Source organism: Drosophila navojoa, chromosome 5, assembly GCF_054131105.1.
Source record: "Drosophila navojoa isolate 15081-1374.11 chromosome 5, UAZ_NAV_1.0, whole genome shotgun sequence".
Lineage (NCBI taxonomy): Eukaryota > Metazoa > Arthropoda > Insecta > Diptera > Drosophilidae > Drosophila > Drosophila navojoa.
Genome location: NC_142893.1, coordinates 19,725,641 through 19,751,507, shown reverse-complemented (window position 1 = coordinate 19,751,507; position 25,867 = coordinate 19,725,641). Strand labels below are relative to the sequence as shown.

Sequence of the window (25,867 nt, the reverse complement as noted above, 5' to 3'; positions counted from 1 at the left end):
ACACGACAAGTCAACAAAATTATGAACACTCCTGGGCAGTAAAAAGTAAATAAAACTCACTCCCGACGACCAAAATATACAACAGAAAAAATCAAGTGAGAGAGTATAACTGACTGCTGCAATACTCGTTTATGGCATAAGCAAGGGCATTATATAATTTAGTAGAGATAAAGAGAAAGATTTATCAATGTAACTTGCGTTTAAATGTCTTAAATATTTAATATTTGTTCAATGTATTTGCTTAATTTAAATATTTTTATCTATTTTAGACTTAAACTATGCAAGAAATAGTTTTTCATAAATATTACTATTAAAGGGCTAAAAGTAATAGTTTTAGTTACCTACAATATATGCAATATATACTCTATTTTGTATGTTTGATATACTGAGGATACAGATGAGTAACCCAAAGCTAAGTAGAGTCAAGTCTATAATTCTATCCCCTTGAAAAAAATTCGTTCTCAACCAGTTTCGATAATTTTATTTTCTGTGTAAATTGAAAGAAAAATTGATCCTTTAGCCATTTCCAATTTTCGGGACTCGACTGCACTTTTATAAGTGCAATATATTTATATCCCATTTTAAATCTTCAGCTTCAATACAGTCAAAAATAATAGATGTGAGAGACCAGAGCTATATGTATAATATAATTATATGTATGATATAATTATCATATCAAATTAAACCGCATACAAATAATTCAAACAACTATGCAGAAAACCAATATACCCCTTTTTGGTTCAGCAACGAGTGTGAGGAAAGAAACAAAAAAAAAAGGCGAAACTTTTCTCAGTGCGTCGCATCGCGGACAAATTTTTTCCCATTTGATTTTGGGTGTATTTCTTGTGCTCTTTGCCGTTGTGCTTCCAGTTTTCCAGAGCAGTGCGGTAATTGCAACTGCCGCTGTCCTGTGGGAAATGTGAAACAATAAATGAAAATAAATGAATTTTTGTTAGCCACCTGCCCACAAGAGCGACCATAGCTCGAGGCCAAAAACCTCGGCTCGGCCTAGCCTGGCTAAATGCCCAAATGTCCAAATGCCCAAAATGCCATGAAAGCAGTCTAAAAATTGCATTAATAAAACCATAATACAGCCAAATTTGATTCAATAGAACAGCGAGAACAGGGAGAACAGGGAGGAGCCCAGCATAGGCCCACCCACCCCATGTCCGCTTAATCAAGTACATTTATCTACAAGACATTGGCGACAAGGGCCAAGTGCAAATGTGAAATTTGTGACCCTTTTCCAATATCGCTTTACTTGGCCTCTAAATATCGAAATAACCAGACACCGAGACTATTTCGTGGGAGTCGAAAGCCATTTTATCAAAAATTAATGTTTAGTTTGAGCATTCTGTGACATTATGCGAGCGTCAGACGGGTTAAATGTTGACTCCGACCACGCCAAAGGAGCCAAGGGTCGCACGGTACAGTGGGACGCAAAGCGATATTGTGTATGCAAAAAAAAAATTGTATGATATGAATTACTTTATATAATTGAAAAAATTCATAATACATAAATTATAATAAAGACATATTTAAAGCAATGTTTAGTAGTATTAAACAATTGTTAACTATTTAAAAAAAAAAAACATATAATAAATTATTTGCAAATATTTTATATATTTATGAAAAAATACAAATAAAGAAAAATATATATGACGCCTCCCTGATATCTATTTGTTTGAAAATTCAATATTTTGTATATTCTAAAAAGCTTCAAAAAATGAAATAATTTATTTTAGCTATTATTTATTTATAAAATAAATACAAATAAACACATTAAATTAGGTTAAGACTAAAATTATATAATTATTATAAATATTCTAAAAAGAGTTAAAGAATTAAATAATTTAATTCAATATAATTTAAGTATGTTTTCTGGTAAATATATAATATTTTATATATTTAGTTTATAAATATTCAAGCAGCAATAATTAATTGTTTTAATTACACAATACATATCTTATGCTATTGATATATTGATATAGTTTATTCAAGAATATATTTTTGAATATTTATTACATTATTTGCATTACATTATTTAAATGCCTGCCGTGTCATTTGCACCACTGTAACATGCTTGCCTCTTATAGGCAGCGAAAAACTTAAAGCCATAAAAAGTGCGCCCTCATGTCCTCGAGACGTTGTTACTGACAGCTCCGTTGGCCACCGAGAACAGAGCGGCGGGTCGAATGCGGAAAGTTTGTGACGTCTCCGCAAAGGTGGTCCGGACAGGAGTCGCCGCCGGACTGGGGCTGGGGCTGGGGCTGCTTAAATATTAATGCGACCCCAGAGCCAGGGGGCAGGCCATGAATAAATTTTTGGCTATGAATTTTCAATCGCAAGGCGCCGCCTCCCCAAATTCATTTGCAGCACTTATGCCGTACTTTTCGAGCTGGCTTTAAGGCACAGCAAGTCGTGAGGATTTTGGGCAGATGAGCTTGTATTAGGTGTCAACCGCAGCCCCAGGGCCACACTGTCCGAGTAACTGTGAAGTGACCATTGCATGCACTTTTAGCCAAATTAATTTGGTTTCCGGTCGTGCCCCAGTCCAGGGCTCACAAGAGTGCGTGGGAACTTTATGCGCGACCATGTCGAACGGGGCTGAATGTCCTCTACGTGCGTATGGCGCCAATTGCCAATTGACCGCAAGGCCCAGCGCCAGGCCAGCTTAATCAAAATACAAAACGCAGGCCGAAAAAAGTCGTCACCCATTGGCAATGGGCCGGCAGCCAGTCCGTCCGCCACATTGGCCACACACAGATTTTATTTGCTTATCCGGAATTTATGCTGCTTTTATTTGATTTTTATGCCTGGCCGTATTTTCATTTCTGTAATTGAATTGTCATTGTCCAGGCCAGGCCAAGTGCTGTTGCTGTTGGCTTTGTCCACTTGCTTGTGGTTGGCTAACCATTTGCTCTGTCGTTCCATCCGTTCGCATGTCGAACCATGTCAAAATGGTTTTGCGCTTGATTGGCGTTGGCCAACACCCAGAGGTATACAAAGTGATGGACGACCCCAGCCCCGACTGCCACTCCGACTCCGACTCCAACTCCAACTCCCGTGCCGGATCCGGCAAAAGGGTTGCAGCTGAAGTTGGGAACACGGAAATCGAATGTGGAAGTTAGAAGTGGTCATTCATTGGCAAATTGGTCCAATTGATGATGCTGGGCGAGGGCCGAATTGCCGCCCACATAAAACTGACACAGGCGGACACCAGAATTTTCTATTTTCTAACTTTGTTGTCATTTGACAAAGGGGAATTCGATTGCAACACATCATATCCAACTTTGGCTGTTTTATGCTGACTAACTGACTAGCTAACGCTTTGAATTATTCGATAAGTCGTGCCATCAATATTCCTCAAATCTGAGACAAAGCTAGATTTATATTATCGAGATATAACTGTTGTGAAATATGTATCTAAAATCGAAATATATAATTGTACAAATTTATTTTATTTTTATTCATTTAAAAGACTCAATATATTATTGACTCAATTATTATTATTATTTTATATATCTATAATTTAAGAGAATATATAAGGAATATATTATATATAAATAAATAATATTATTTTTATTTATTATAAGTTGAAAAAATATATATTTTATATTTTATTTGAATTATAAATTAATATTTTATTTATATATTATTTTAATATATTATTTATTATTTTATTGAAATCGAAATACATAAAGCTGAAAATTTATTTTATTTCAATTCATTTAAGAGATTCAAAAAAATTATTTAAAAAATATATTATACAGCTAATTTATTTTATTTTAATTCATTTAATAGATTAAAGAAAATTTTTAAAGAATATACTATTTAGAAGCGAATAATAAATTAATTAATTATTTATAATAAAACCTATATAATAAAAATATTAAATACTAATATATATGTATTAGAAAATAATATTTAAATGTTACCTAAAAAGTAAATATGCATATTTTTATTGCAGTGTAATATGTAGGTGTACGTGCATTCACATTATTGGTAAAAAATAAAAAAAAATATAAATAAATAAACTATTAAAGATTAATGATAAAAGCCAAACTAAATAAAAATTGGCATACAATTATTAAATTAATTTATTTGTCTATAATTTATTGCACTTACAACAACTTTTTATCTAAAAGGCGATTGGTCATAAACTTCTTGAACTGAAGAATTAAAAAAAAAAAAAACAAATTTATAAAGGAGTAAACCAACAAAATTCCGTTAGCTTTGACTTAACTTTCAGTTAAATTTAAAATAATAATATATATAAAAATATATAAATATAATATAAATTTCCTCAAGCATAATATACAAGTTAATTGAATATTTATTTGTACAGATGCCACAATGTTATTTGAAATGAAAAATTACATCACGCGAAATGTTTTCACAGTATATCAATGTAATTTACATTTTATTCGCGCATTACCATCCACACCTGTAATAATGCTCGATTTCTATGGCTCTCCTTTTGCTCGTTTCGGCTGCCCATTTTGAGGACAATTTGAGCAGTTTTCATATTTAAAATTCCCAAAATGGCAGTACGTGAGATAATAACAGTTACATTTAATGGATCTGCATATACCTACACACACATACTTACACATATATATACATATATCATATGAAGTGCTTCCAGATACTTTCATCACAAGGCAATTTGCGCTGCATAAAAAGCAGTCAAAAGATACAAAAACATATACAAGCCGTGTGGATATGTGGAAACTGTAAAGAAAAGGGTGTTTCTTGTTGAAAAGGGGTTTTTCTTGAGTTTTCGCAACAACCCCAGCCGCTGGCAAAGTGTATCATTAAACTTCCGCCGGATATGCCATTATGTAAGAACAGCAATTGGCATTTGCCGGAGTTCAGCGCTCCGAATGGGTATCTGAAGCCCATTTGCAATACCCAGTGCTATTGGAAAACATAATGCCATAATCGAATGATAATTTAATAAAGCCAAAATGTGTGCCGTCAACTTTGAATTGTGGCTTTCGGTATGCGTTGCTTAATTGAATCTGAGTAGGTTTTTCGACTCGTGCTTCGAGTTGGCTTTGCCAGCAACCAAAACGTCTAACGCAGAAACTTAACATATGCATATGTGTGAGTGTATATACATGTGTGTATGTGCATAATCAGAATGAATGTGCATCAAGGGAATTGAACTTGTGCATATGTAGATACATACATATACATATTTGCTATGCAATGCTCTGCTATGCTCCCGGTGAAGGTGAACAGGCCATGAAATTTGTTTCCTTATCTCTGCTCGAGTAATTCACATTGACAATGGAGCACATGTTGTTGGGCCTCATCCCAGCCCCTCTCACCTCACCTCGCCAAGCCACTTGAAATTTACGTGTTTCCACTTGCTATTCAATTTGCATGCACTCATGAATAATGCACCAGACGCATAAAAGTCAATCTCAGTGCAATAGCCCAAACTGCCCAACACTACCAAAGGAGCTCAAGTCAGTTATTCTAATGGACTTTAACTAAAAAATTCATAGGCAATAGCATTTGCTGGGAATGAACAAAGTGTAATCTATCTAGGAACTCAGGCAATATGAAGTAATAAAGATAAACATCAAGCACTAAGCAGGGTATTTTATGGTCAAATATGGAATCGGATTACGCTATCTTAGGCTGGAGCTATTTGTTTCCCCTAACACTTATGAAATAGTATTGCAATTTAATAGGACAAAATCATATTGTAAAGCGTAAAGCGTTAAAAGTTATATTAAAAGAGCTACGACTATGTTATTCTATACTACTGCTGCTTCACCTATGCTTTGCTTATTTTTAGTCAAACTCTATTGTGAGGAATTCTTTTTTGTGTAACGGTTCTAGAATCTCTAATATTTAACAGAGAGTACTATCAATTTTGTAGAATATATATGATGAGAGAAGTACAAAATAGTTGTTGACGATACATCTTGCAAAGAACATATACAAGTAATATAATAATATAAAATCATATATGTGTTAAAAACTATTGCTATCATCAGACTCTCTTACAATACTCATTAAAAGCTGCAAATTTTGCGCAATTACTCGAAAGATTTTTATTTCCAAGTCGCCAAGGAGCAACAGCACATCATGAGAATAATTGTGTGTATGTGTGTGTGAGTGTAAATATTTGGTTACATAATGAATGGAGCTCATTCGTCCAGCTTGGATTCGGGGGAGCCCACTCGAAAGTCTAGGCAAACAGGACGCACACAAATTGTGGGCTCATGTAGTGGTAAGCCACAAGAACCTGGCACTGTCAATTGGCTGACCTGACAGGAAACCAAATTTAAGCTCGATATGGAGATGGAGTCGCTGTCGGAGAGTCGGTGAAGATGCTGGAGACGTTGTTGCCTGAATGCGCACGACTTGCTGTCGAGCTCGTATTAAAAATAATATGCAAAGTGCGGGGACCTGTTGAGATTTTCACAATTCCCAAAACAAATAACATATTCACATATTGTTGCTGGGTCCGGGCGACCACGAGCCACGTACCAAATACCGTACGGTATGTCCTGCTCGAACTCGAGCGAGCTCAGCCGGCTGTCGACTTTTTGGCCTCTGCCAGCATTGGGGGCTGTTTATGATTTATCATCGCCAACGCCAAAGTTATTTCTTCAAGATTAAAATGAGGATGCTTTTAACTGGCACACGCACACACGCACACACACACATAGAGAAAGTCTGCTTCATTTGCTTAATGTGACAACTTTAATTTGGCAGCCGCTGCTAAAGGAAACGTGCAAAGTGTTTTTCTTATATTTAAGAAAATAATATGAGTCAGAGACATTTCAGTAAACATATATTTCTATACTCCCACACACAAATATAAATATGTATATACATGCATACATCTAATACATATGCTCTGTTAGTTTTCGGATATGTTTGCCCAAGGTAGTTCTCAACAAACTTCGGTGCAGCTGAACCCCACCTCAGAGTTTGGCCGTGGCACAAAGTTTTTGGGCGCTGAACTTTAGTTGAGCCAAACTAAAGTTGGCCCCGAGGCTGGAGCAGTGCAAAGAGCAAAGCAAACATAGAAAGCCACAGCGAAAACCCACAGAAACGCAAACCCCACACATTATTAATAATATTTATGATTGAGTGGGCGTTCTCATTATAGTATAGCAGACTCAGGAGAAGCAGCTCCTGTTCCATTAGGACAGCAGAGTCAAGACAGTTGCTGTGTAAATTAAAGATAGATGCTGAATGCTGCCCAGTCTTGAGAATATTTGATGCTAATAAATAAGTTCACAGTCTATGCATTAACGAATCTCGAACTAAATTAAATAATAATCGAATCTTTAATCAGATTTATAGCTGATGTTCTACATTATAAATATAATAAATAATTTATTTATTATTATTAATTGAACTTAGATTGACTATGATTATAAAAAGAAATATTTGTTTAACCTGGTATGGTTCAGAAGAATACTTTATTTATTATAAATCTTTTTTTAACTGATATGATTTATGAAAAATAAACTGAATTAAACATAGATAGGTTATATATTACAACACACATTCGTATATACATATTTATTTACCATATGTAGGCAGTCATGCATGGCCAGTTAAAATTGTATAGAAATAAAGTACCAGAACACCGAGTGTATTAAACTGGTTAGAAACTGTATGCTGTTGTGCCGTTGTCTTATTTGCATACCTTTGCCATAACACACAGGCATACATACATATGTACATATGTACATGTTCGCACATCCATTAATCCGTTGCAAGCCCAATGCACATGGGAACAAGGGAATTTATGGCATAAAAAATGGATTTGCGATGTTTTTGCTGGGCAAATTAAATTTATTGCCACAGATACTTATACACCATTGTTACACACGCACACACACACAAGCAAACGCACATGGGCACACGTGTCCCTGAATTTCTCATGCAAACAGGTACGCTAACCGAGCCACGCCCCACGCATCCGCCCACATTTTCATGCGTATTCACTGGGCGCACAGTGCACAAATTTATTCGTCGCTCTTCGTGGTTTCATTTAACGTGGCATTTGAATGGAAATGGAAAATTATGAAGCGACGTGTCCGGAACTAAAAAAAAATACAAACAAAATACTCGCTGGCTCTTGCTCGTGCCCACATAACAAATGTACCTGCCTAAGTGGCGCAAAAATGCCAGGCAACATTGAAAATTAAAAAAAAAGAAGATTGTTGAAGCTTGATAGACCAAAAAATACCCTATATAAAACTTTAATGTGTTTGTATTAAAAAGTCAAGCAGTCTTAGAATTTACGGTAAATAATAAATATCAAATTAGTTATGTACTTGCTTCAATAAACAATTTTATATATTACTTTAATTTAAAGCCAATATGTTAAGCCTGAATTTTAATGTAAAGCAAGCAGCGCTAAGATCCTTCGCATTTATACTCATTATTTATTTGCGCTCTCATTATCCTCTCTCATTCCGTTCGTCAGAAGCTGATTCACGCTTCGCTCTTCGATTGAAGTGCTCTCTCTTTTACTAGCTTCTCTCTTTTTCTGCTTTTCTGCTGCACTCTCAATGTTATTATTAAGAGCGCCTCTCTTCAGTGAAGTTCAACGTTTCTGTTAATCTATTCTTTTGGCTGGTGGCTTCAAAGCTTTAATATATGTAATTGCGAGCGCAAATGCAAGTGAGTAAAACAAAAAATCATGACGCGCATTTTATGACAAATATATATGTACTTTTTCAATCTACCCGCTTGTCACATTTAAAAGTGGGTATAAACTCCGCCTCGCCAACTGCACGCTTTTTGGCTTTTCAAGCACCCGCCCTGTTGCATTTTGACAATGAGACAGCGCGAGACAAACGAGCCCAATCCCGGGCCACACCCCCTTACGCAGCCACCCCGTCCCATACCACTACCAGCGGCTTGAGAGGGGGCTGGCTAAACGGAATAAGCGTTAATGCTTCGTTTGAATGAATTTTTGATTGCGTTGTTTACGATTGAATTTACTTCCTGCCTAGCAGACCCCGAGTTTGAGTTCGGCGGAATTTCGCAAATCCGTGCTACATTTATTATACGAGCGCGATATTTTTTGTTTTCGCAGTTGTTTTTTTTTTTTAATATACCGGAGCAACCTCCTCCTGTGTGTCGCGGCTCTGTGAAGTTGCGCTTAGACGCGCTCTTTGTTTGTCCCGTTGTTTGCAAGCCCTGCAGATAACTGTTGTTTACAGCAATGACAGCCACGCAAAGGCAGCAACCGTGAGTCTCTTAAGAATTGGTTCGAAAGCACGTCGGCTGATAAACGTAATGGCAAAGCAAAAGCACGTAAGTACTTTGCCGAAATAAAGAGATGAGAGAGAGAGGGAGACAGAGAAAGAGAAGGGGAGCGAAGCTAACGTTAAGTACACTTCACATTCAATGAGGATTTGCGAATAAAGCTCACTTGGCATTCGAATATGCGATTAAATAAGCGATAATTTCTTATATGAATAAATAACTGAATGGAAAATTAAAGATGATCAGATTATGAGAGTGCGGCAAAGGGAGTGCTCACATACACATACACAATTACAGTAGCATTTACAGTTACAGTTACCGTTCTTTTGCTTTGGTTTTCAATTTTTTTGCCATTCAGTTTCGAGTTTGCCCTCTAAACGGGTCGCTTGATGGTGTTATATAATCGCATTATTCGACTGGCATTTGGCACCTTCTTCCGAACTGCCATTACGAATGCTGCAAGCGAATCGTGTAACGGGAAACCAATTAATCTCTATCAGTTGGCTCGTTGGATCAAGTGGCAAGACATTGACTGGATTAGTTGAGGGCCACAAACGGATGAAGTGGCCTAGTGAGTGGCCGAAGTAGCATCTACGACTCCCTCGAGTGCAATCCGAAATGGACGCCAATGAACTGAATGCCAAGCAAAAGCCCAAAGATGACTTCGAATCAGAAAACAACGATTGCTATTGCCCTCGCCCATTACCAATGGCCTAAAGGGCGCTTCTATGAGCCAGGGCCCAGCCTGGCAATCGCATCCAATTGTACACCACGTAGTATGAGTAATGAGAGCGACCAATGCGTAACGTAACATGAATGCGACTCCGGCGTGTTTTGCAAAGGGCAAAAACGATTTTACGCTTCAATCAGTTTTGATTTAAATTACAATTATTAACTGCAAATTCGACAGTTCATTGGGGTCGTCAGACAGAGAGTCAGTCTATGCAGTTAAGCAAGAACTTAGATATACATTTAGATATATGTATATAGGTATATAAATATATTAAGTATAGGAGCTTCAGATTCACGTCTTTAATTGTAGAGTGTTCAATGCATTGCATAAAATTTAATATTCTTACTATGTATAGGAAAACTTACTATATAAATCATTAAAACTGTGATTGCAAATATCTCATTAGCTCCAATAATAAGTTTGTATGTACAGTATACATATATTCACCTGATACAGTAATTTTTCCTATTCATAACTCAAAGCACACAATTTGCTGCCCTGCTTTATCTAGCTTGGGAACTGCTTACAAAATATTTACCTTTGCTTATCTCAAGAGTTTCTGTACAAAATAGCAAATGAACTATCCGAGTTGTTGATATCTACGTAATTTTACCCTTAGGTCATTTCAATGTTAGAGTTTAATAGTTTTATTATGATACTCTAAATTATGATTATAAATTCTAGTATAAAAATCATATTTGATGAATATTTTCAAATTTAGCCAATTCTAAAATTACCCAAAATATATGAATAATTAAATTTTAGTACAAGCTACAGGGTATCTCATGGTCGAGCATTGTCGTTTACTTGTTTTGCTAAACGATCGTAAAACAAATTCGCAGCTTCCGTTAACACTGCAGTGAAGGGGGCTTTAGGGGCCGTCATAAATTATGTTGTGTTTATTTACATTCAGCTTCCACATTTTATTGACGAAGATCAGCCACACAAAGTTTTATAGAATACTCGTGTGCAGGCATACGAATGTACGTATGTATGTATATTCATACAAAAATACATAAATACATATGTATATGTATGCATAAAAATATCATTTATAGTTAGTTTAGATTTAATTACAATCTTGCAAATAGAATCTGATAACACTTTGCAAAGGCAAAGGCCTTTGCCCGAGGGCTGTAACTAAAATGGACTTATGGCAATTAAAATGCCACCCACACCAGCTGATTATCAGTTGTTGCTCTTGACTGGCTGCGTCGCTGCACTGGCCTCTTCCGTTGCAACGCTCTGCAAGGGCAGCTTCTCCTCGAACGTTTGCAGTTCCTTGAGTCCCGCCTCGGGCAGAGCGTGACGGCCACTGTTCCAGGGCTGCAGCGTGGACTCGGAAAAGAAAACGTAGATGACGCCGCTGCCAATGAGCATGGCGGCAGTCAGCATGAACACATTCTTCCAGGCCTCAATCGTTTGCTGCAGAAGAGAGTCGTAATGAGTGAAAGCTTAAACTTTAACTGCGTAATGCTCACATTGCCCTGGGTTAGGATGCCCACTATGTAGGGCGATATAAAGCCGGGCATGCCGCCGATCATGCCGCTCACTCCGAGCACAATGCCAGCATAATTGGGCGACAGATCCACCATCGAGGCAAGTGGGCCAGAGGAGACGGCGCCATGGAACATTGTGGCCACGGCCACCAGTACAATGGCCGCTGTTGCATTATAGCCAAAGTAGGCCAGAGCCAGCACCACCAAGCCCTTTACGCCACAGCCTGTAAGCAACAACAAATATTAAGAATATACCTAAAGCGAATTTTGTGTGTATGCATGTATGTATGTAAATATGTCTGTGTCCGCTCCCACCACCAATTCAACTCTTTATTTGCTACTCTTCCTTATTATCTTACGCACTCACTGAGAGAGCTTTCAAGACTAGTGTGATCGAGCGAGATGGACGCTCACAATTAATATAACATTGTCTTGCTCACTCCCCTCACTGCTCTCTAAAATATGCATAAGTATGTGTACATTGCCTTGTTGCCCTACTCTCACAACTTTCTGTTATTTTTGTGTGTGTGTGTACATATACTCCTGTTTACCTAAGCAGCAATTAAAGCTTTTACATCTTCCGTTACATATCTTCTCTTCTGAGTGTGAAGTAAATCGTTCATAAAGCTCGTAAGAATGTCACTTAAGCATGACTATTTGTGGATTAGCGAAGAAGAGTAATAAAGCATGCATATACACTTGCATACGAGCGTATAGGCACTTATACGTATGTGTATATATGCATATGTAGGTATCTATGAGTTGCGTTGTTGCAATTGGTGCAAGCTCAGATTGTAAAAGCTACATTACTTCATATTATATCTCTGGACTGTGACTACGTAATTAGATACGTACATATGTATAAGCACATACGTATTTACATATCAAGAGTATATCTATATCTAGTAATTGATTTGGATTTTCCTTGTGACATTAATTTTCCACTTACAAACTCCCGTCGCCAGCTTGCGAACATTGGTGCGGCTCAGACGATCCGTGCGTAGCAGGTAATCGGCAAACATGGAAAAGCAGTAAGCGAAAATCATGCGCATCAGATGTGGCATGCCCGAGAGGAAGCCCGTCTGCAAGAGATAAGAAGCAAAGTTTTATCAATAGCAATAGCCTCAGCTGACACAGATTAGCTTACTGCACGTATGTCCCAGTGATGGATCAGGCGGAAATACGTTGGTCCATGTGTCATCAGCGTGAACAGACCCCAGATGCCACCCCACTGAGCCACCACATTCATCCAGACGGGCCTCGAGGTAGCTATCTGTCGCCATGGCGTTGGACCTGGTGAACTACTGTGCACCGACGCCCCCAGCGACTTCTCAATATAACGCCGCTCCGATTGCGCTATGCGTGGATGCTCGGCAGGGCTGTCAAAGACCAGGAATTGCCAGGCAACGAACCACAACATCCCGAATATACCGCAGATATAGTATACCCACTCCCAGGATGTCCAGGCGATGACATAACCGAATATGGGATAGAACATTGCCACGCCCACAGAGCTGCCCAAATAGGCGCTAACGAATTTACTGCGCTCGTTGGGCGGAATCCATTTGGCAGTCATCACATGCATCGAGGGCCAAGCCAAACCCTGAAAGAGGGTATGAAATACACATATGAGATTTTGGATAAAAGTTTAGATATGTGAAAATCGTAATAAATAATTTTTATATTTTTTGTATACACTTACAGTAACGAGTCCCTGAAATACTCGCAGCCAGAGCAGAGCGGAATAGCTCCAATAGGAGAATATCGGAATTAGAAAGCAGCAAAATACCCCAACGCCATTGGCCAGTCCAAAGACGAGCTTTGTGCCATATTTACGGGCCAGAATTCCGCCGGGCAGCTGCAACAACCAATGCACCCAAAAGAAGGAGCCCAACAAATTGCTCTGCTCTTTTTCATTCCAATGGAATCCATCTCGCTCGTAGTCGATCTGCAGATATGTGGATCAATGATATTACAATTAAATATTAAAAGCAATAGAATTAAATATTGGACCAATGACAAGTTACAATATGGTAAAGAAATCTTGATATCTTCAGTCATTCTATGAGTTAGTTCAGCCACTCCACTCTTACTACTCTATCGTGAATTCAGACCCGAAGAATCGATTCTTCGTCTGGCGCCTCATTTCGAAATACGTAATTAATTATCTATGATTTTAGATGCATTTTATTAGCTGTGCGATAACACAAAAGTCAGACAGACAAATCTCCGAATTCCCAGATTGAATGGGTCAAAGTATAAACACCATAAATACAACTACTTTATAAAGTTAATCAAACCAATTGCAGATTAAATATTTCCCTATGCGTCACATATGCATCACGCAACCACTCAATCAATCAGTGACCCACTCGACCAGAAATACTCACTTTTGCCCAATCTAGAAACTGACGCTCCCACGAATATCGCTCGACTCGATCGGTGCTGTTCGCCGTGGCTACGGCAGGTGCGACAGAGGCCAGGAAGTCCGATTTGTTAGTGCCCAGCGCATTGATGGTGGCATTAGTGGGCGGTGCTAAGGTCGTTCGCCCATTGACGCCGGCGATCATATCGACAATGGTGATATTCAAATTGATGCGCAGCATATAGTTGACAATGAATCCTATGAATGTCATGTACCAGAGCACAGTGCGCGCCTCGACTGCAATGAGACGAAATGATAATATTTGAAATGATAATGATATGGATGCACACAAAGAGACACCTTTCATAGGTGATTGGCCATTAGCATAGCTCGGCATTTGCCGCAATCGAAAACAAAACGTGAAATGAAATGTGAACCGAACTGCAGTAGCAATCGTTGCCAAGGCAGCTTGTGGTTATAGCAGTTGGATCTTGAACCAGATCGCAAAGGCCCAGATCCACATGATTTGTCTTTGGCTGAGGGCTGCAGTTGAGCGAGACAAGATATAAGCCGATCTTACCTGCCATGATATGATAGTTATATCCAAAGATCACGCCTTTAAAAATTAACTTTGGATATTTCCGCGCTTAGGATACTCTCAACTAGATCTTTCCGCCACACATCCGTTCGGTCTCTGGCAGCAGCTGTATCTATTCCTAGGCACTTTGTAGCTAGAGCCACCCACTAACCCATCCACACATCCCACGCAACTGATAAGTGCACATCGAGCAGCTTTATGCTGCAGCTCTCAGCTCCGTTTATCGCGACGATCGTAATCTCGTTTATAATACTACATGGGCTGCGGCCAGATTAGCGATCGTCATATCGTGCGCTCGCGTACGCTTGCCGACGCGCGAAGATCAATTCTCTCGGTGTTAACATATCGTCTGGGTCGCTTCTTGACATCTCTTTTATCGTCTGGCCGATTCACACATCTCCAAACACAATCTTATCTCCTGAGGTGCACAAGGAGCGTGTGATTTGTTAAGAAGGTAAACAATGAGTTTTCAATTCGTAACCAAAAAAGTTAAATAAGTCTTCCATTTGTATGCGATAGTTGGAGGAAACGAAAACAAACTGTGCAAACACAAGATAGTTTTGCAAACTCTTTTCCTACTCTATTAAATGTAAATATTTGAAATCAGCGCGATCTATAGTGTATCCAAAAACTGATAATGTAAGTAGATAACATTTGTTTGCATTTGTAAATATTACAAAAAATCTGAGAAAAGGTTCAAATGTTTTCTTCATTATTGCTCTGATAATTCAGGTTAAAGTTAAATGTGATCGGCGCTCTATATATTTGCTTGATCTATTATATTTATTGACCTTAATAAATGAGTAACCTAAGTGCTCTAATTCCAATGTGCTTTTAGTCAATAATATGATATGATAGTCTAGTATAGTAAACCATGCACACATCCATATCTTATGATCTCATCTCATCTTCCTTACCTATTCATTTGCTTCCTCACACTATTTACGTATTTTAATGTTTGAGGTAAAATTGTTTACGATTTCAAATTTCTCTTTTAAGTGAACCCCATTACAATAATAATATTAATAAAATAAATAAATAATAAAATACTTGTAAATACTTTGTCAAACTTCAAAAGTGCATAATATACGTAAGATTGGATGATTCCAAGTGATTCCATGGATCCCTTAATTATTCCTTTGAACCGATCAGCGCCTACTTTAATCTGATTGCTTAACTGTCTGATCGCATCATATTCATACTCATATTCATATTCACATTCAATCTCATTCATAACACAATTACAGTTGGTGTATTTGTATTCTGTATACATATATTAAATTCATTTGTTGTAATTGAAAATCAAGTCACAATTTCAATATGTAATTCTATTAATTCTCTTATTATGTATATTACTATGTATACATAGATAGTTATTGATGGATTAGCCATTGGGATCGCACCAAACAGCATTCACATGCAGATCATTCATTTCATGGCTACGTGATAGGCTAGCGTAAGGATTAGATGTACGAGTAAAAACCTAATGTTTGAAACAGTTTTGCACACAGTTCCGGCATTTAGTGGCGCTCGATCAATCTCTACCCGTCGAGCTCATCCGGGCGCTATGAGCTATGAGCTGGGCCGGATGGGTAAGAAACAGTAGCTGGTTGCTATTTAGCTTGGTGCTAACAGTTGTGCGCGTCTGCCGTCGTGGGGGACACCGTCGAAGGGCGCGCTCCACAAGTGGCTTCCCACAGACGGCTCAACATTCACCCGACATTCTCGTAGGACATCGCTGGGCGGTCCGTGCTCATCGCAGCGGCACTGGCAGCACTGCCAAAGATCGTTGGCGGATGGTGCTGCTGTGCCTGCTGCTGCTGCTGTTGCTGGTGGGGATGCTGTTGTTGCTGCTGCTGCTGCTGCTGCTGCTGGTGTGGATTATGGGCGTGATGCTGCGCCGGCGGCTGTTCGCTGCGCAACTGGGCCAGCGGGAACATGATATTGTGCGCCATCTGTGGATGATGCAAGTGCTGCTCATTGGGGGGCGGCGGGGGCTGCTGGTGAGCGGCGTGCTGCTGCTGATGGGCTGCCTCTAGCTTGCGCTGCTCACTCTGCTGCTGATGCACCTTCTCGGCGCTCTCCTCGTACTTCTTCTGCAGCTGAAACAGTGGCATCTGCTGTGGAGCATGCAGTGGCACCGGATCGACCTGTGACTGCGGCGACGCTTCCTTTTCGCCCTTCTCGTACTTCTTTTGCAGCTGATACATGCTGTGCGACAGATGGGCGGACGCGGAGCTGCTGCTGCTGTTGCTGCTCTGCTTGGCGGCAGAGGAGGTTGAGGCCGAGGACTTCTCCGCCTTGACTGGTGACTTCTTTTGGTACTTCTTTAGGATTTGCATCAGCTCAGACTTCACATCCAGCCGTATTTCCTCTGGCACTCGTTTGATCTCCTCGTACAGCGAGAGAAGGAACAGCTTATCCGGATCACGCTGCTTGCGCTTTTTGCTCTTCTTGGGAAACGCATCTTGCATGAACTGCAGCAGCTTCTCCTCAAACGGCGACTCCCGCTGCAGTGACGCATTTGTGTGCTGTCGCCGCAACAGATGCGGATGCAGACCACCATGAAAGGCCGGATGCTGGGGCATGCCAGGATGCGGCTGCGTGCTGTTGCCATTGCTGTGCTCGCCACCTCCGCCCCCATTATGCGGCTGCAGCTGGGTCACGTTCTGGCCCTGGTAGGAGCCACCGTTCGAAGAGCCTGGCGCATCGTTTGTCTCGCCATCATTGGTGTGATGATCCTGCGGTTGCTGGGCACTGTGCGACTGGGGATCCTTAGGGTGTTGCATGTGCTGCTGCTGCTGTCCAGCAGCAGCCGTCAGTATGGCATCGCAAAAGTGCTCCGGCACGTAGTCGAAGCCAGTCATAAAGTTCTCCGGCTTCAGCTCCCCGTTCATTTCCTCGTAAAAGTACTCTGTGCCCACTATATCAATTATGTCGTTATCCTCCTGGTTCAACTCAATGCCCGGTGGCGGCGACCCACCGGACAGCTGGCAACGCTTCAGCTCCGCCAATTTCTTTCGGGTCGTCAAACGCATATCGCGCCAGCACTACAAGAGAAAGAGATTAGGAAAACGAAACCTTGGCTGGCATAGATACTCACCTTCTTCCATTGGATGATGGTCTTCTTGGGCCCGATGGTATTGAGCGCCGCTTGGATCTTCTCCCAATACCATTCCTTCTCCTTCTTGCCCTCCATGTATTTCGTCTCGCGCAACAATGTGATGAGCATCTTCTTCTGCGGCTTTGTAACTCGATCCTTTAAAATATGGAAAGTCGTGATAATTGGATTGCAGGGCAGAGGCAAGAGTAAGACGGTTTCTCATATCAGCCAAATTACAACTGCATTTTGCAATTACTTCATATTGCTATCGCAGTTTACATCAGCTGTTATGTTAACATTGTGGCAGCTCTGTTAAATAACAGAATTGGCATTGAATGCGGAATTGTTTGTATTTTCCTTCATTAACTGTTCAGATTTAATTGCAAAATACCATCGTGTATATCTCCGCGAATTATCAAAGGTCAAATGGAGAGCAACGGAAATGAAGTAAGTTCACGTTTAGCAGTTCTCCGTCGCAATTTCACGAGACGCCCTTCGCGTTTGGATAAGGGCATTAAAGCCGGCATTACGTCTTAGCCAAGTCGCAGCTTCTGGTTAACAATCGTAATTATAACAACATTGATTGCCAAATATTCACAACCAGAGCATTTACTGGTTACGCGAGTCCCAACGGTGACCCCCACCTGTCTTGACGGACCGCTAGACAAGCAGCGTACACAATTTATAGAATTTTATACCATGGACGCACGCAGTACACACACCAACACTGGCACACTGGCAGACTCACACACACACACTGGATACTAGGCACAGACAAGCGATTTGATTGGGATTTTGATTATGAATCCAACTAGAAGCAGCGCTCACTGCCTTCTTACCATGTTGACGAGCTTCTTTAAGAATCTGCGTTGGTTGGAAATGTTGAATGTTTTGTTTCCACTGCCGCTGACTATTTAACAATCAAATTTAGCACTTTTGTTTAATTTTTCACAGCTGCACTCCTCCAACATTGTCGTAGTCGCTACTCTGTAGCTTGGCTGACTATGTGTGTGTGTGTGTGCGTATTGTTGCTGCTATGTGTGCGACTGTATGGGTTTGCGCTGTGCGTTCGTCTCGTTGACGGTCTCACCAACGTTCTGTCTCTGTCTCGCCAGTGCGCATGCAACCTACCAGCGAACGACTGTCAGTGTCGTTCTCTTTGTCGCTGTGACCAGACGTCAGTTTGACGTTTGTGCCAGCCAACCAGCCCAATTGGAAATTTACTACCCTCTTGTTAGATGTTATAATAACAGAGTTATTTTGTTTTGAATGTAAGAACAAAAACTAGAGATTCACTTAACATAAGATATCAAATTAAATTTCGAATTATTCTGTTTCCGTTTTTGGATTTTATAATTAAACAGAAATTCCTTTGTTCGTAATTTATTGTTGTTGTAATGTGCAGTCCGATTTCATCTGCATATGAAATTGTAAAAAATATACTTTCCCGCCAAATCCTCAAAATGTAAAGCATAAACATGATTTAGTTCATAATTAATCATTATTATATTTTAGAAGATATAGAAATGTAGAGTATATATTCTGAAATATATATCAACTTATTTCGTCATGCAGAAAATTAAAAAAGTTTACATTATCAAGAAAATGAGAAATGCCTGATAAAAGTTTTCCCGCCAAATTTTAAAAATCTTAATAAAAATCCTTGTTTAGTTCACAATTATTTTATATTTTTAAAGTTACAAAAATACAGAATACTCTTAGGACTATAGAAACCTTATATCTTAACGGAAAATAGTAAATAGGTATATATTATAAACAAAATCAGAAATGCCATTCTTCGAACTAAAAATAGTTTGTAAATATTTCAAAAAATTATGTGTAATTGATATTAATCGAACGAAAATACAGTAAAGTATATATATTTAGCGTTTAGCTACGGATCGGCCAACAGTTCGCGTAATCGTAGAGACGCCCTCCACGAATTGAGTGCGAAACAGGACGTTGGCATGATTGAAGAGGCCATCCTTCAGGGAGACGATGAGAAACTGCGAATCCCTGAAATGTTGCTTCAACATGCTGCCAATGTTTTGTGTATGCGACATGTCCAGCGCAGCATCCACCTCATCGAGAATATACAGCGGAGCTGGTGAGAACTTCAACATGGCCAAGACGAGCGATAGCGCCACCAAAGATTTCTGGCCACCAGACAGCTCGCCCAGACTCTCCTTGAAGACGCCATTGAAGCCGACCTTTATCTCGAGGCCACTCAGGACTCCGTTCGTCTTGACAGGATTGAGTAGTGCCTGGGCACCCGGCAGGAGTGTACTGAATATGCTGCTGAAGTTCTTAGTTACCGCCTCCCAAGCGTGTTTCACCTGATCCTGTTCCTCCTCATCCATTTTGACAATGATCTTCTTAATCTTCTCTTTGTCCAGCGCAACGATCTGACGACGACGCACTGTCTCATTGTAGTTCTCCTCCTCGCGTTCCAGTGTCTGCATTGCGTTCATATTGAGCGTACGCTCCATCTTCTCCTTTTTCTCTTGCATCTTCACCAGCTTGTTGCCGGCCTCGACGGGATCCTCTTTGCTGTAATCATAGCGCGTGTTCTTCATGCCAAAGCAATTCTTCTCCTCAGGTATCCAGGGGTATTTAATCTCAAGCGCATCCATTCGTTTCTTTGCGTCCTTTGCCTCGCCACTAATCTTACTCTTTTCGTTTTCCTTCTTCTTCATCTCCAGCTGCAGCTCCTGATTGTGCTTCAGCATTTTATCCTTTTTGTCGAGAAGCGTACGCATTTCCTTATTCTGCGCATGCAGACAATCCTTCTGCTTTTTAATCGCCCTCTCTAGCTCGGCCACCTCTGTAGCTGCCGACGAACTGTTCTGCTGCAGTGCGGCCAGCTCCGCCTTGTACTTATCCAGATTGTCCACCATCTCTTGGTGCTGCTGCTTGGCTTGGTCAATGCTCTTCTGCAGTTCGGTAATTTCCAGCTGCAACGTTTCGAATTCCTGCTCGCGCTTTTTCCAATTCGCACGTGACTTCTCGGCCCGAGCCTTGGTCACCTTCATTTCGTTGCTGACCGCCTTGAGCTCGCGTTCTCGATAGCCTTTTGCATCGGATAGTTTCGCCTCAACATCCTTGACTTTGGCCTGAGAGCTCTTTTGCTTTTCCCGTGCCTCAGCCATCAGCTGCTCCAAGCTTTTCACCCTTTCCTTCATTTCCTCGATTTCCTCCTGATTTTGCTGGAAAGCTGTATGCGCCAAGCGATTCTTGCACATGGAATACTCGTGCTGGCGCAGCTCCAGTGCCTCTTTTATCTTGTTATACTTGTGAGCAACGTGCTCAATAGCACTGCAAAAGCAAACAGGATTATTGAAGAATCTGTCGTGCTACGAGGCGCATTGCTTACCTCATTTGCTGCTCCACCTGGGTTAACTCGTTCATCTTTTGCTTAACTTCCTTCTCCAAATTTCTTATGGAATTCAGTTCCTCCAGTATATTTGCACCCTTGGGTGCTGAGCCACCAGACAAGGTGCCATTCGAGTCCACCACATCACCTTCTAGTGTGACACAACGAGCTCCAATGTTCTTATCTGAGCTTAGCTAAAGAGAGAACAAGTTATTAGTAAGCACTTAGACAGTTGACGCATTAAACTTACTCCTTTGGCAACATCCAAATCTCTGCAAATGAGCGTGCCGCCAAATGCAAACTTCATGACCGGATCAAAGTATTTGTCGTATTCAATTAAGGACATGGCCGACTCCACATTATCGCTTCCGTACTATAAGTAAAGATAAGTGAAAAAGTTGTATAAGTACAGGAATTCTACAAATATAAATTCATGCAGCTTAAAGAATATCTAGTTATAACATCTAATCTATCTATGTTTGTATCTAACTTAAAGAAAGAAAGATCTTTCTTTATATACAACATAAATACAAGTTTTCTTACAGTTGCTTTCGCGTATTCAATAACTTTTGGATTCAGAGGATATGATTTGATCTTGTTGATGGGTATCAGTGTTACGCGACGTTGCAGATTGCCTTTTTGCAAGATCTTCTTGCTCGTCACATCGTCGTCTGTTACAAAGCTGTACAACTGTAAATACAATGTATTAGTCAGAGGAGGATCGCTTGGGTAGTTTATAGTTTATGACACTTACGTGTCCACCAGCTGCCATCATAAGAGCCATAGAGTTTTGCATATCAGAGACCCGAAACAGTTTGCCCACCATGCCGCGCACCTTGTGCCGATCAAAGTTTGGCTCTGGATCGGTGTATTGGAGCTCGTAGCGTGAGCCGCTGCGTCGATCCAAATCGCGTTTCAGATCGCGCACTTGACTATGCAGGAGTTGTCTACGCTCCTTCAATTCTTCAAACTGCCCGCTTTCGTAGTTGAGACTCTCGAGTTGGCGCTCCAAGCTCTTAATCTCTACCTCGAGCTGATCGAGCAGTTGCTTGTCCTTCGTATAGGCTGCGTCGTTGGTCTGCGTCTCGCCTTGCTTCTGATTGAGCAGATTACGCGTGTGGCGTAGCTCCATTTCGGAAGTTTTTATCGTAGTCTGGGCCTCGCTCAACTGTTGCTTGGCAGCTGCAGAGGAAGCGCCAGATTAAATATCAAATAATAGTAACTAAATATAAAACACTTGCCAATTAGCTGTTCCTGCAGAGTACAAGCTTCTCCATCTTCATTGGTAGACAGACCCTGGGATACGGCTTCGAATTTGCGCTGCGCATCCTCGTAGGCCTTTGCGTCCGCCGCATCGGCATCTTTGAGACTCTGGAATTCGCCCTGAACCTGTGACATGGCCTCCTGTTTCTTGCGCAGTGTGCGCTCGTCTTCCGCAATATTTTTACTGGCCATCAGGATTTTCTTCTGATCCTGCTCAATTGTGCCTTTGGCAGCCTTTAGACTGCCCGACGCTGTTGCCTCGGCCGCTCGCTTAGCTGTAAGTTCGGCCTCAAGGGATTTCAGAGTTCCGCCCATTTCGGCGTCTATCTTAAGTTGAATTTCCTGCACCTTCACTTCAATGCGCTCCACTTCCTCTAAATTCTTAGCGTGAGTTTCTTTGCAAGTGGCAATGCGATTCTCGATCTTTTGTTCGGTAGCCTCCACGGACTGCAAGGCATCGCATAGCTTCAGATATCTGGCCGAAATGTGAATATGCGTGAGGAACTCGATGTCGCGACACGTTTTCTGATACTCCTGATAGGCGGCGCGTTCCTTGCGCAGCTTGTCTAGCTTTGGCAGAACTTCCTCCTCCAGCAGAGCCGACGTTTCCCGCAACTTGCCCTCCTTCTTTTCGATAAGGGTCTTCGTCGCATCACGCTTCGTCTTGTACAGGCTGGTGCCGGCCGCTTCCTCGACCATGGACAGCACCTGAGTAAGTATGTATAAAGAATCCTCTTATAACCACAAATGGTATTATTGCTTACCTCCTTGGGCTTCATGTTCAGCACTTGTTGAATCTTGCCCTGCATAATCAAAAAATTCGGATTGTTGACATTGAGCTGCATGGAGCAGAAGAAGTCTTGCACCTTCTTGTTCTGTACCAGCTTGCCATTGATCAGAAACTTATTCTTGCCGCCGACAACCACTTGACGCGTCACCGAGATCTCGCGGCACTTCTCATATCCGGGCGGACATTGCTGCGCATTAGTATTATCGAATACGATTGTGACCGTTGCCTTCGTGATGCCCGCTTGGCCATTCTTATAGACCAAATCTTGCAGCGCAGATGCACGCACCTAAGAGAAATAAATATATTAGTGTAACCATAACACCTTTGTATTTTAATAATAATTAATGGTACATACATTTTGCAAATTGCTGATGCCAAGCACAAAACAAATCGAGTCCAAAATATTTGATTTGCCTGAACCGTTTAGACCTGTTATGGCCGTAAATTCTGGATCGAATCCTTCGATTTCAGTGCGCCGGCCATAGGACTTGAAGCCATCAAGCACTAACTTCTTCACATACATTTTGTCTGTCCTCTATTACCAATTAGCTGTTATTTAATTCGTCTTTGCCTGCCATACAAACTTGCAACGGCGTTTCTGCCGCCGTTTTTTCAGAATTGCGATGCTGACGCTAGCGATGTGAGAAGCATACGAAGTATCGATACAAAAATGAAACGATGTTGTGCCAGTCATATGTTCATCGATGTTCGTTCCATTTTCGATATTTATCAAATTAATTTGAATTCTTATATTTAGGGAATTTTAAGTTATAAAATATGCTGCTGAAATTCCTAAACCTAAAAATTTTATGAATTTTATAAAAATCTTTGCATTGAAATTTAACTATAAGTTAGCATTACATATCGACATTTCAATATATTTTCAATTTATAAATTATTTTCTAAAAGTTGATTTCTTTATTTACTACAGCAATAAGAGACAATGGAATTTTTTGAAATTTCTGATTTAGCTGTTCAATTACTGACTTATACAAGAAACCAAATTGAATGAAATTTGTTTAGCTTCAACAATTTAGGTCAACCCCCAAAAACTCCATTGTTTAAGCATATACAGTTAATTATTCCGTTTTTATTCACATGCTCCTCGTACTGAAGTGAAGAGACGCGCAAATGTTTTCAACTTGTACAAAATATCTAATCCAATTTGAAAAGCAGCAGAAAGCTTAACGGTACGACTTCTGGTAACGGGCACGGGCGCCTGGACCGCCGAACTTCTTGGGCTCGCAGCGACGTGGATCGCCTACCAGCAGAGTTCTGTCGTATTGGACCAGAATGTCCTTGATTTCCTTCTTCGAGGCCTCATCGACGTCTGCAAAGGCATAAACAAAAAGCGAAATAAATTAGTAAACTCGTTTTAAACTAATTTCAAGAATTCTTTTAAATATCTAAAGGTGTCGATGTAGCCCCAAATGGGAATTGCAATGATCAATGCATATCGCTCGCTTTGATTGCCACATTCATTTAATCTCCCTTGCACTTTTCTTTCGCTGGCTCTGGCATTGGATTCCAACAAAAATCTGGTAGAAGGTGAACTTAACTAACTTATTTTTGATTGATTTCTTCATGTTTCTGCTGCATCACCCAATCTGTGCTAGAAGTTTGCATGCAGCTTGGTTGGTATATGCTCATAATGGTGTTTTCTCTAGCCACATTTATTCATTTGCCTGAAAGACGATTTCTTTCAAGCAAAAACTTTACTGGGGCGGACACACACAGAGCTCTCGGTTAGATACTCACATTTCTGATAGAAGGCAACCAGGGCCTTGGAAATAGCCTGACGGATGGCGTAGATCTGGGCGACATGACCACCACCGCTGACGCGCACGCGGATGTCAACACCAGCGAACTTCTCCTGCAAGGCAGAAATAATTTTATGTTCATTAGAATTCTGCTTTAAATTGTCTATTTAATATATATCAAAAAAGGCGCAATCAGTAACAAATGTATTCTCATTGGTCTTCAAGTTCGGGATAATTGTTATCATCATTGTATGACCTATCGGAATCACTGTTACATTGTCGTCGGACACTCACCTTGCCGAGCAACAGGAGGGGCTCCTGCAATTTGTATTGCAGCACTTTAGGCTCAATCTGGTCCAGAGGGCGTCCATTCACCTTCAGGAGGCCGCTGCCACGCTTGCAGTAAGCGACGGCGGTGGCGGTTTTCTGCAATAGAATTGCACAATTCATTAGTAACAATTACCAAATGGAAGTCAACTACACCGAATTCATCACACAAACATAACCTCTGCAACGAGCGTCGGTTTTTGTCCGTCGTCGGCGCCGTTGGCACACGTGCAATAAATTTCATGTTTTATTTAGTCTATTTTACACACACCTTGCGTCCGAATACCTGAACGGCCTGCACGGGTTCTCTGCGCTAGAAATATAAATAATTGCAACATTTTTGTTGTTAGTTGACGACATTTTGTACATTTTTCACAACCACAAATACCTTTTGCTGCATTTTGCTCCGCGAGTTGGGTAGAAAAGAGCGGAAGTGTGAAATTCAACATTGAACTGTAATTTCTAGTTTCCATTTCGACATCTAGAGGGCGCATTTATTACTTTTTACAACACTGACAAACGGTGACAGCTCTAAACTAAAATCAACAATTACAAATTTTGCATTCATTTCAAAAGTTTGTCAAATTAATAAGAATATATCTAATTTTTAGATACATTATACGATCACGATATACAACAAAAAATACATTTCTTGTGCACCTTTTTATCCCTGTTCGCAGAGCCAGTGACATCTGTAGAGCAAATATTGTTACATTTGAAGTATCTAATAAAATAACTATAGTTTATTGCTCTTCAATCAAAAATCCTTGGTAGCTTATTTAACTTTATTATATATTA

At 40.4% G+C, this 25,867-nt stretch overlaps 4 protein-coding genes across 5 annotated transcripts; all 4 read right to left on the bottom strand.

The window, feature by feature from the left end:
• Positions 1–11,111: 11,111 nt before the first annotated feature.
• NaPi-T (Na[+]-dependent inorganic phosphate cotransporter) lies at positions 11,112–14,629 on the bottom strand. Its single transcript, XM_018105999.3, has 7 exons — positions 14,436–14,629; positions 13,881–14,152; positions 13,193–13,438; positions 12,638–13,093; positions 12,440–12,572; positions 11,473–11,714; positions 11,112–11,416 (listed from the first exon to the last, which is right to left on the bottom strand). Exons 1-7 carry the CDS (start codon positions 14,440–14,442, stop codon positions 11,180–11,182), a joined length of 1,593 nt encoding a protein of 530 aa, XP_017961488.1. The 5' UTR covers positions 14,443–14,629; the 3' UTR covers positions 11,112–11,179.
• Positions 14,630–15,700: 1,071 nt separating this feature from the next.
• LOC108654550 (uncharacterized) lies at positions 15,701–18,671 on the bottom strand. Of its 2 annotated transcripts, none has more exons than XM_018106000.3 (3): positions 18,396–18,671; positions 17,557–17,712; positions 15,701–17,503 (listed from the first exon to the last, which is right to left on the bottom strand). In XM_018106000.3, exons 1-3 carry the CDS (start codon positions 18,396–18,398, stop codon positions 16,166–16,168), a joined length of 1,497 nt encoding a protein of 498 aa, XP_017961489.1. In that variant the 5' UTR covers positions 18,399–18,671; the 3' UTR covers positions 15,701–16,165. The 2 variants fall into 2 exon arrangements, with proteins under 2 accessions (XP_017961489.1, XP_089117659.1); XM_089261533.1 differs by lacking the exon at positions 18,396–18,671 and adding an exon at positions 18,014–18,367.
• Positions 18,672–19,219: 548 nt separating this feature from the next.
• SMC2 (structural maintenance of chromosomes 2) lies at positions 19,220–23,633 on the bottom strand. Its single transcript, XM_018105997.3, has 8 exons — positions 23,338–23,633; positions 22,957–23,268; positions 22,171–22,900; positions 21,684–22,111; positions 21,473–21,619; positions 21,180–21,302; positions 20,930–21,123; positions 19,220–20,871 (listed from the first exon to the last, which is right to left on the bottom strand). Exons 1-8 carry the CDS (start codon positions 23,503–23,505, stop codon positions 19,440–19,442), a joined length of 3,534 nt encoding a protein of 1,177 aa, XP_017961486.1. The 5' UTR covers positions 23,506–23,633; the 3' UTR covers positions 19,220–19,439.
• Positions 23,634–24,052: 419 nt separating this feature from the next.
• RpS16 (ribosomal protein S16) lies at positions 24,053–25,567 on the bottom strand. The gene is made up of 5 exons (XM_018106002.3): positions 25,458–25,567; positions 25,341–25,382; positions 25,037–25,168; positions 24,741–24,855; positions 24,053–24,312 (listed from the first exon to the last, which is right to left on the bottom strand). Exons 1-5 carry the CDS (start codon positions 25,467–25,469, stop codon positions 24,167–24,169), a joined length of 447 nt encoding a protein of 148 aa, XP_017961491.1. The 5' UTR covers positions 25,470–25,567; the 3' UTR covers positions 24,053–24,166.
• Between the last annotated feature and the right edge of the window lie 300 nt (positions 25,568–25,867).

Excerpts from the sequence above, each read along its gene's own strand:
- NaPi-T (XM_018105999.3), bottom strand. Across the intron at positions 13,439-13,880 it reads AGTTTCTAGATTGGGCAAAA|ATCGACTACGAGCGAGATGG; the intron begins GTGAGTATTTCT and ends ACATATCTGCAG. Across the intron at positions 13,094-13,192 it reads TATTTCAGGGACTCGTTACT|GGTTTGGCTTGGCCCTCGAT; the intron begins GTAAGTGTATAC and ends ACCCTCTTTCAG.
- LOC108654550 (XM_018106000.3), bottom strand. Across the intron at positions 17,504-17,556 it reads CCATCATCCAATGGAAGAAG|TGCTGGCGCGATATGCGTTT; the intron begins GTGAGTATCTAT and ends TTTCTCTTGTAG.
- SMC2 (XM_018105997.3), bottom strand. The coding sequence starts at position 23,505 with ATGTATGTGAAGAAGTTAGTGCTTGATGGCTTCAAGTCCTATGGCCGG. Across the intron at positions 21,303-21,472 it reads TTGAATACGCGAAAGCAACT|TACGGAAGCGATAATGTGGA; the intron begins GTAAGAAAACTT and ends CTTTACTTATAG. Across the intron at positions 21,124-21,179 it reads ATTTGGATGTTGCCAAAGGA|CTAAGCTCAGATAAGAACAT; the intron begins GTAAGTTTAATG and ends TTCTCTCTTTAG.
- RpS16 (XM_018106002.3), bottom strand. Across the intron at positions 25,169-25,340 it reads TTCAGGTATTCGGACGCAAG|AAAACCGCCACCGCCGTCGC; the intron begins GTGTGTGTAAAA and ends ATTCTATTGCAG. Across the intron at positions 24,313-24,740 it reads GGTTGCCTTCTATCAGAAAT|ACGTCGATGAGGCCTCGAAG; the intron begins GTGAGTATCTAA and ends ATGCCTTTGCAG.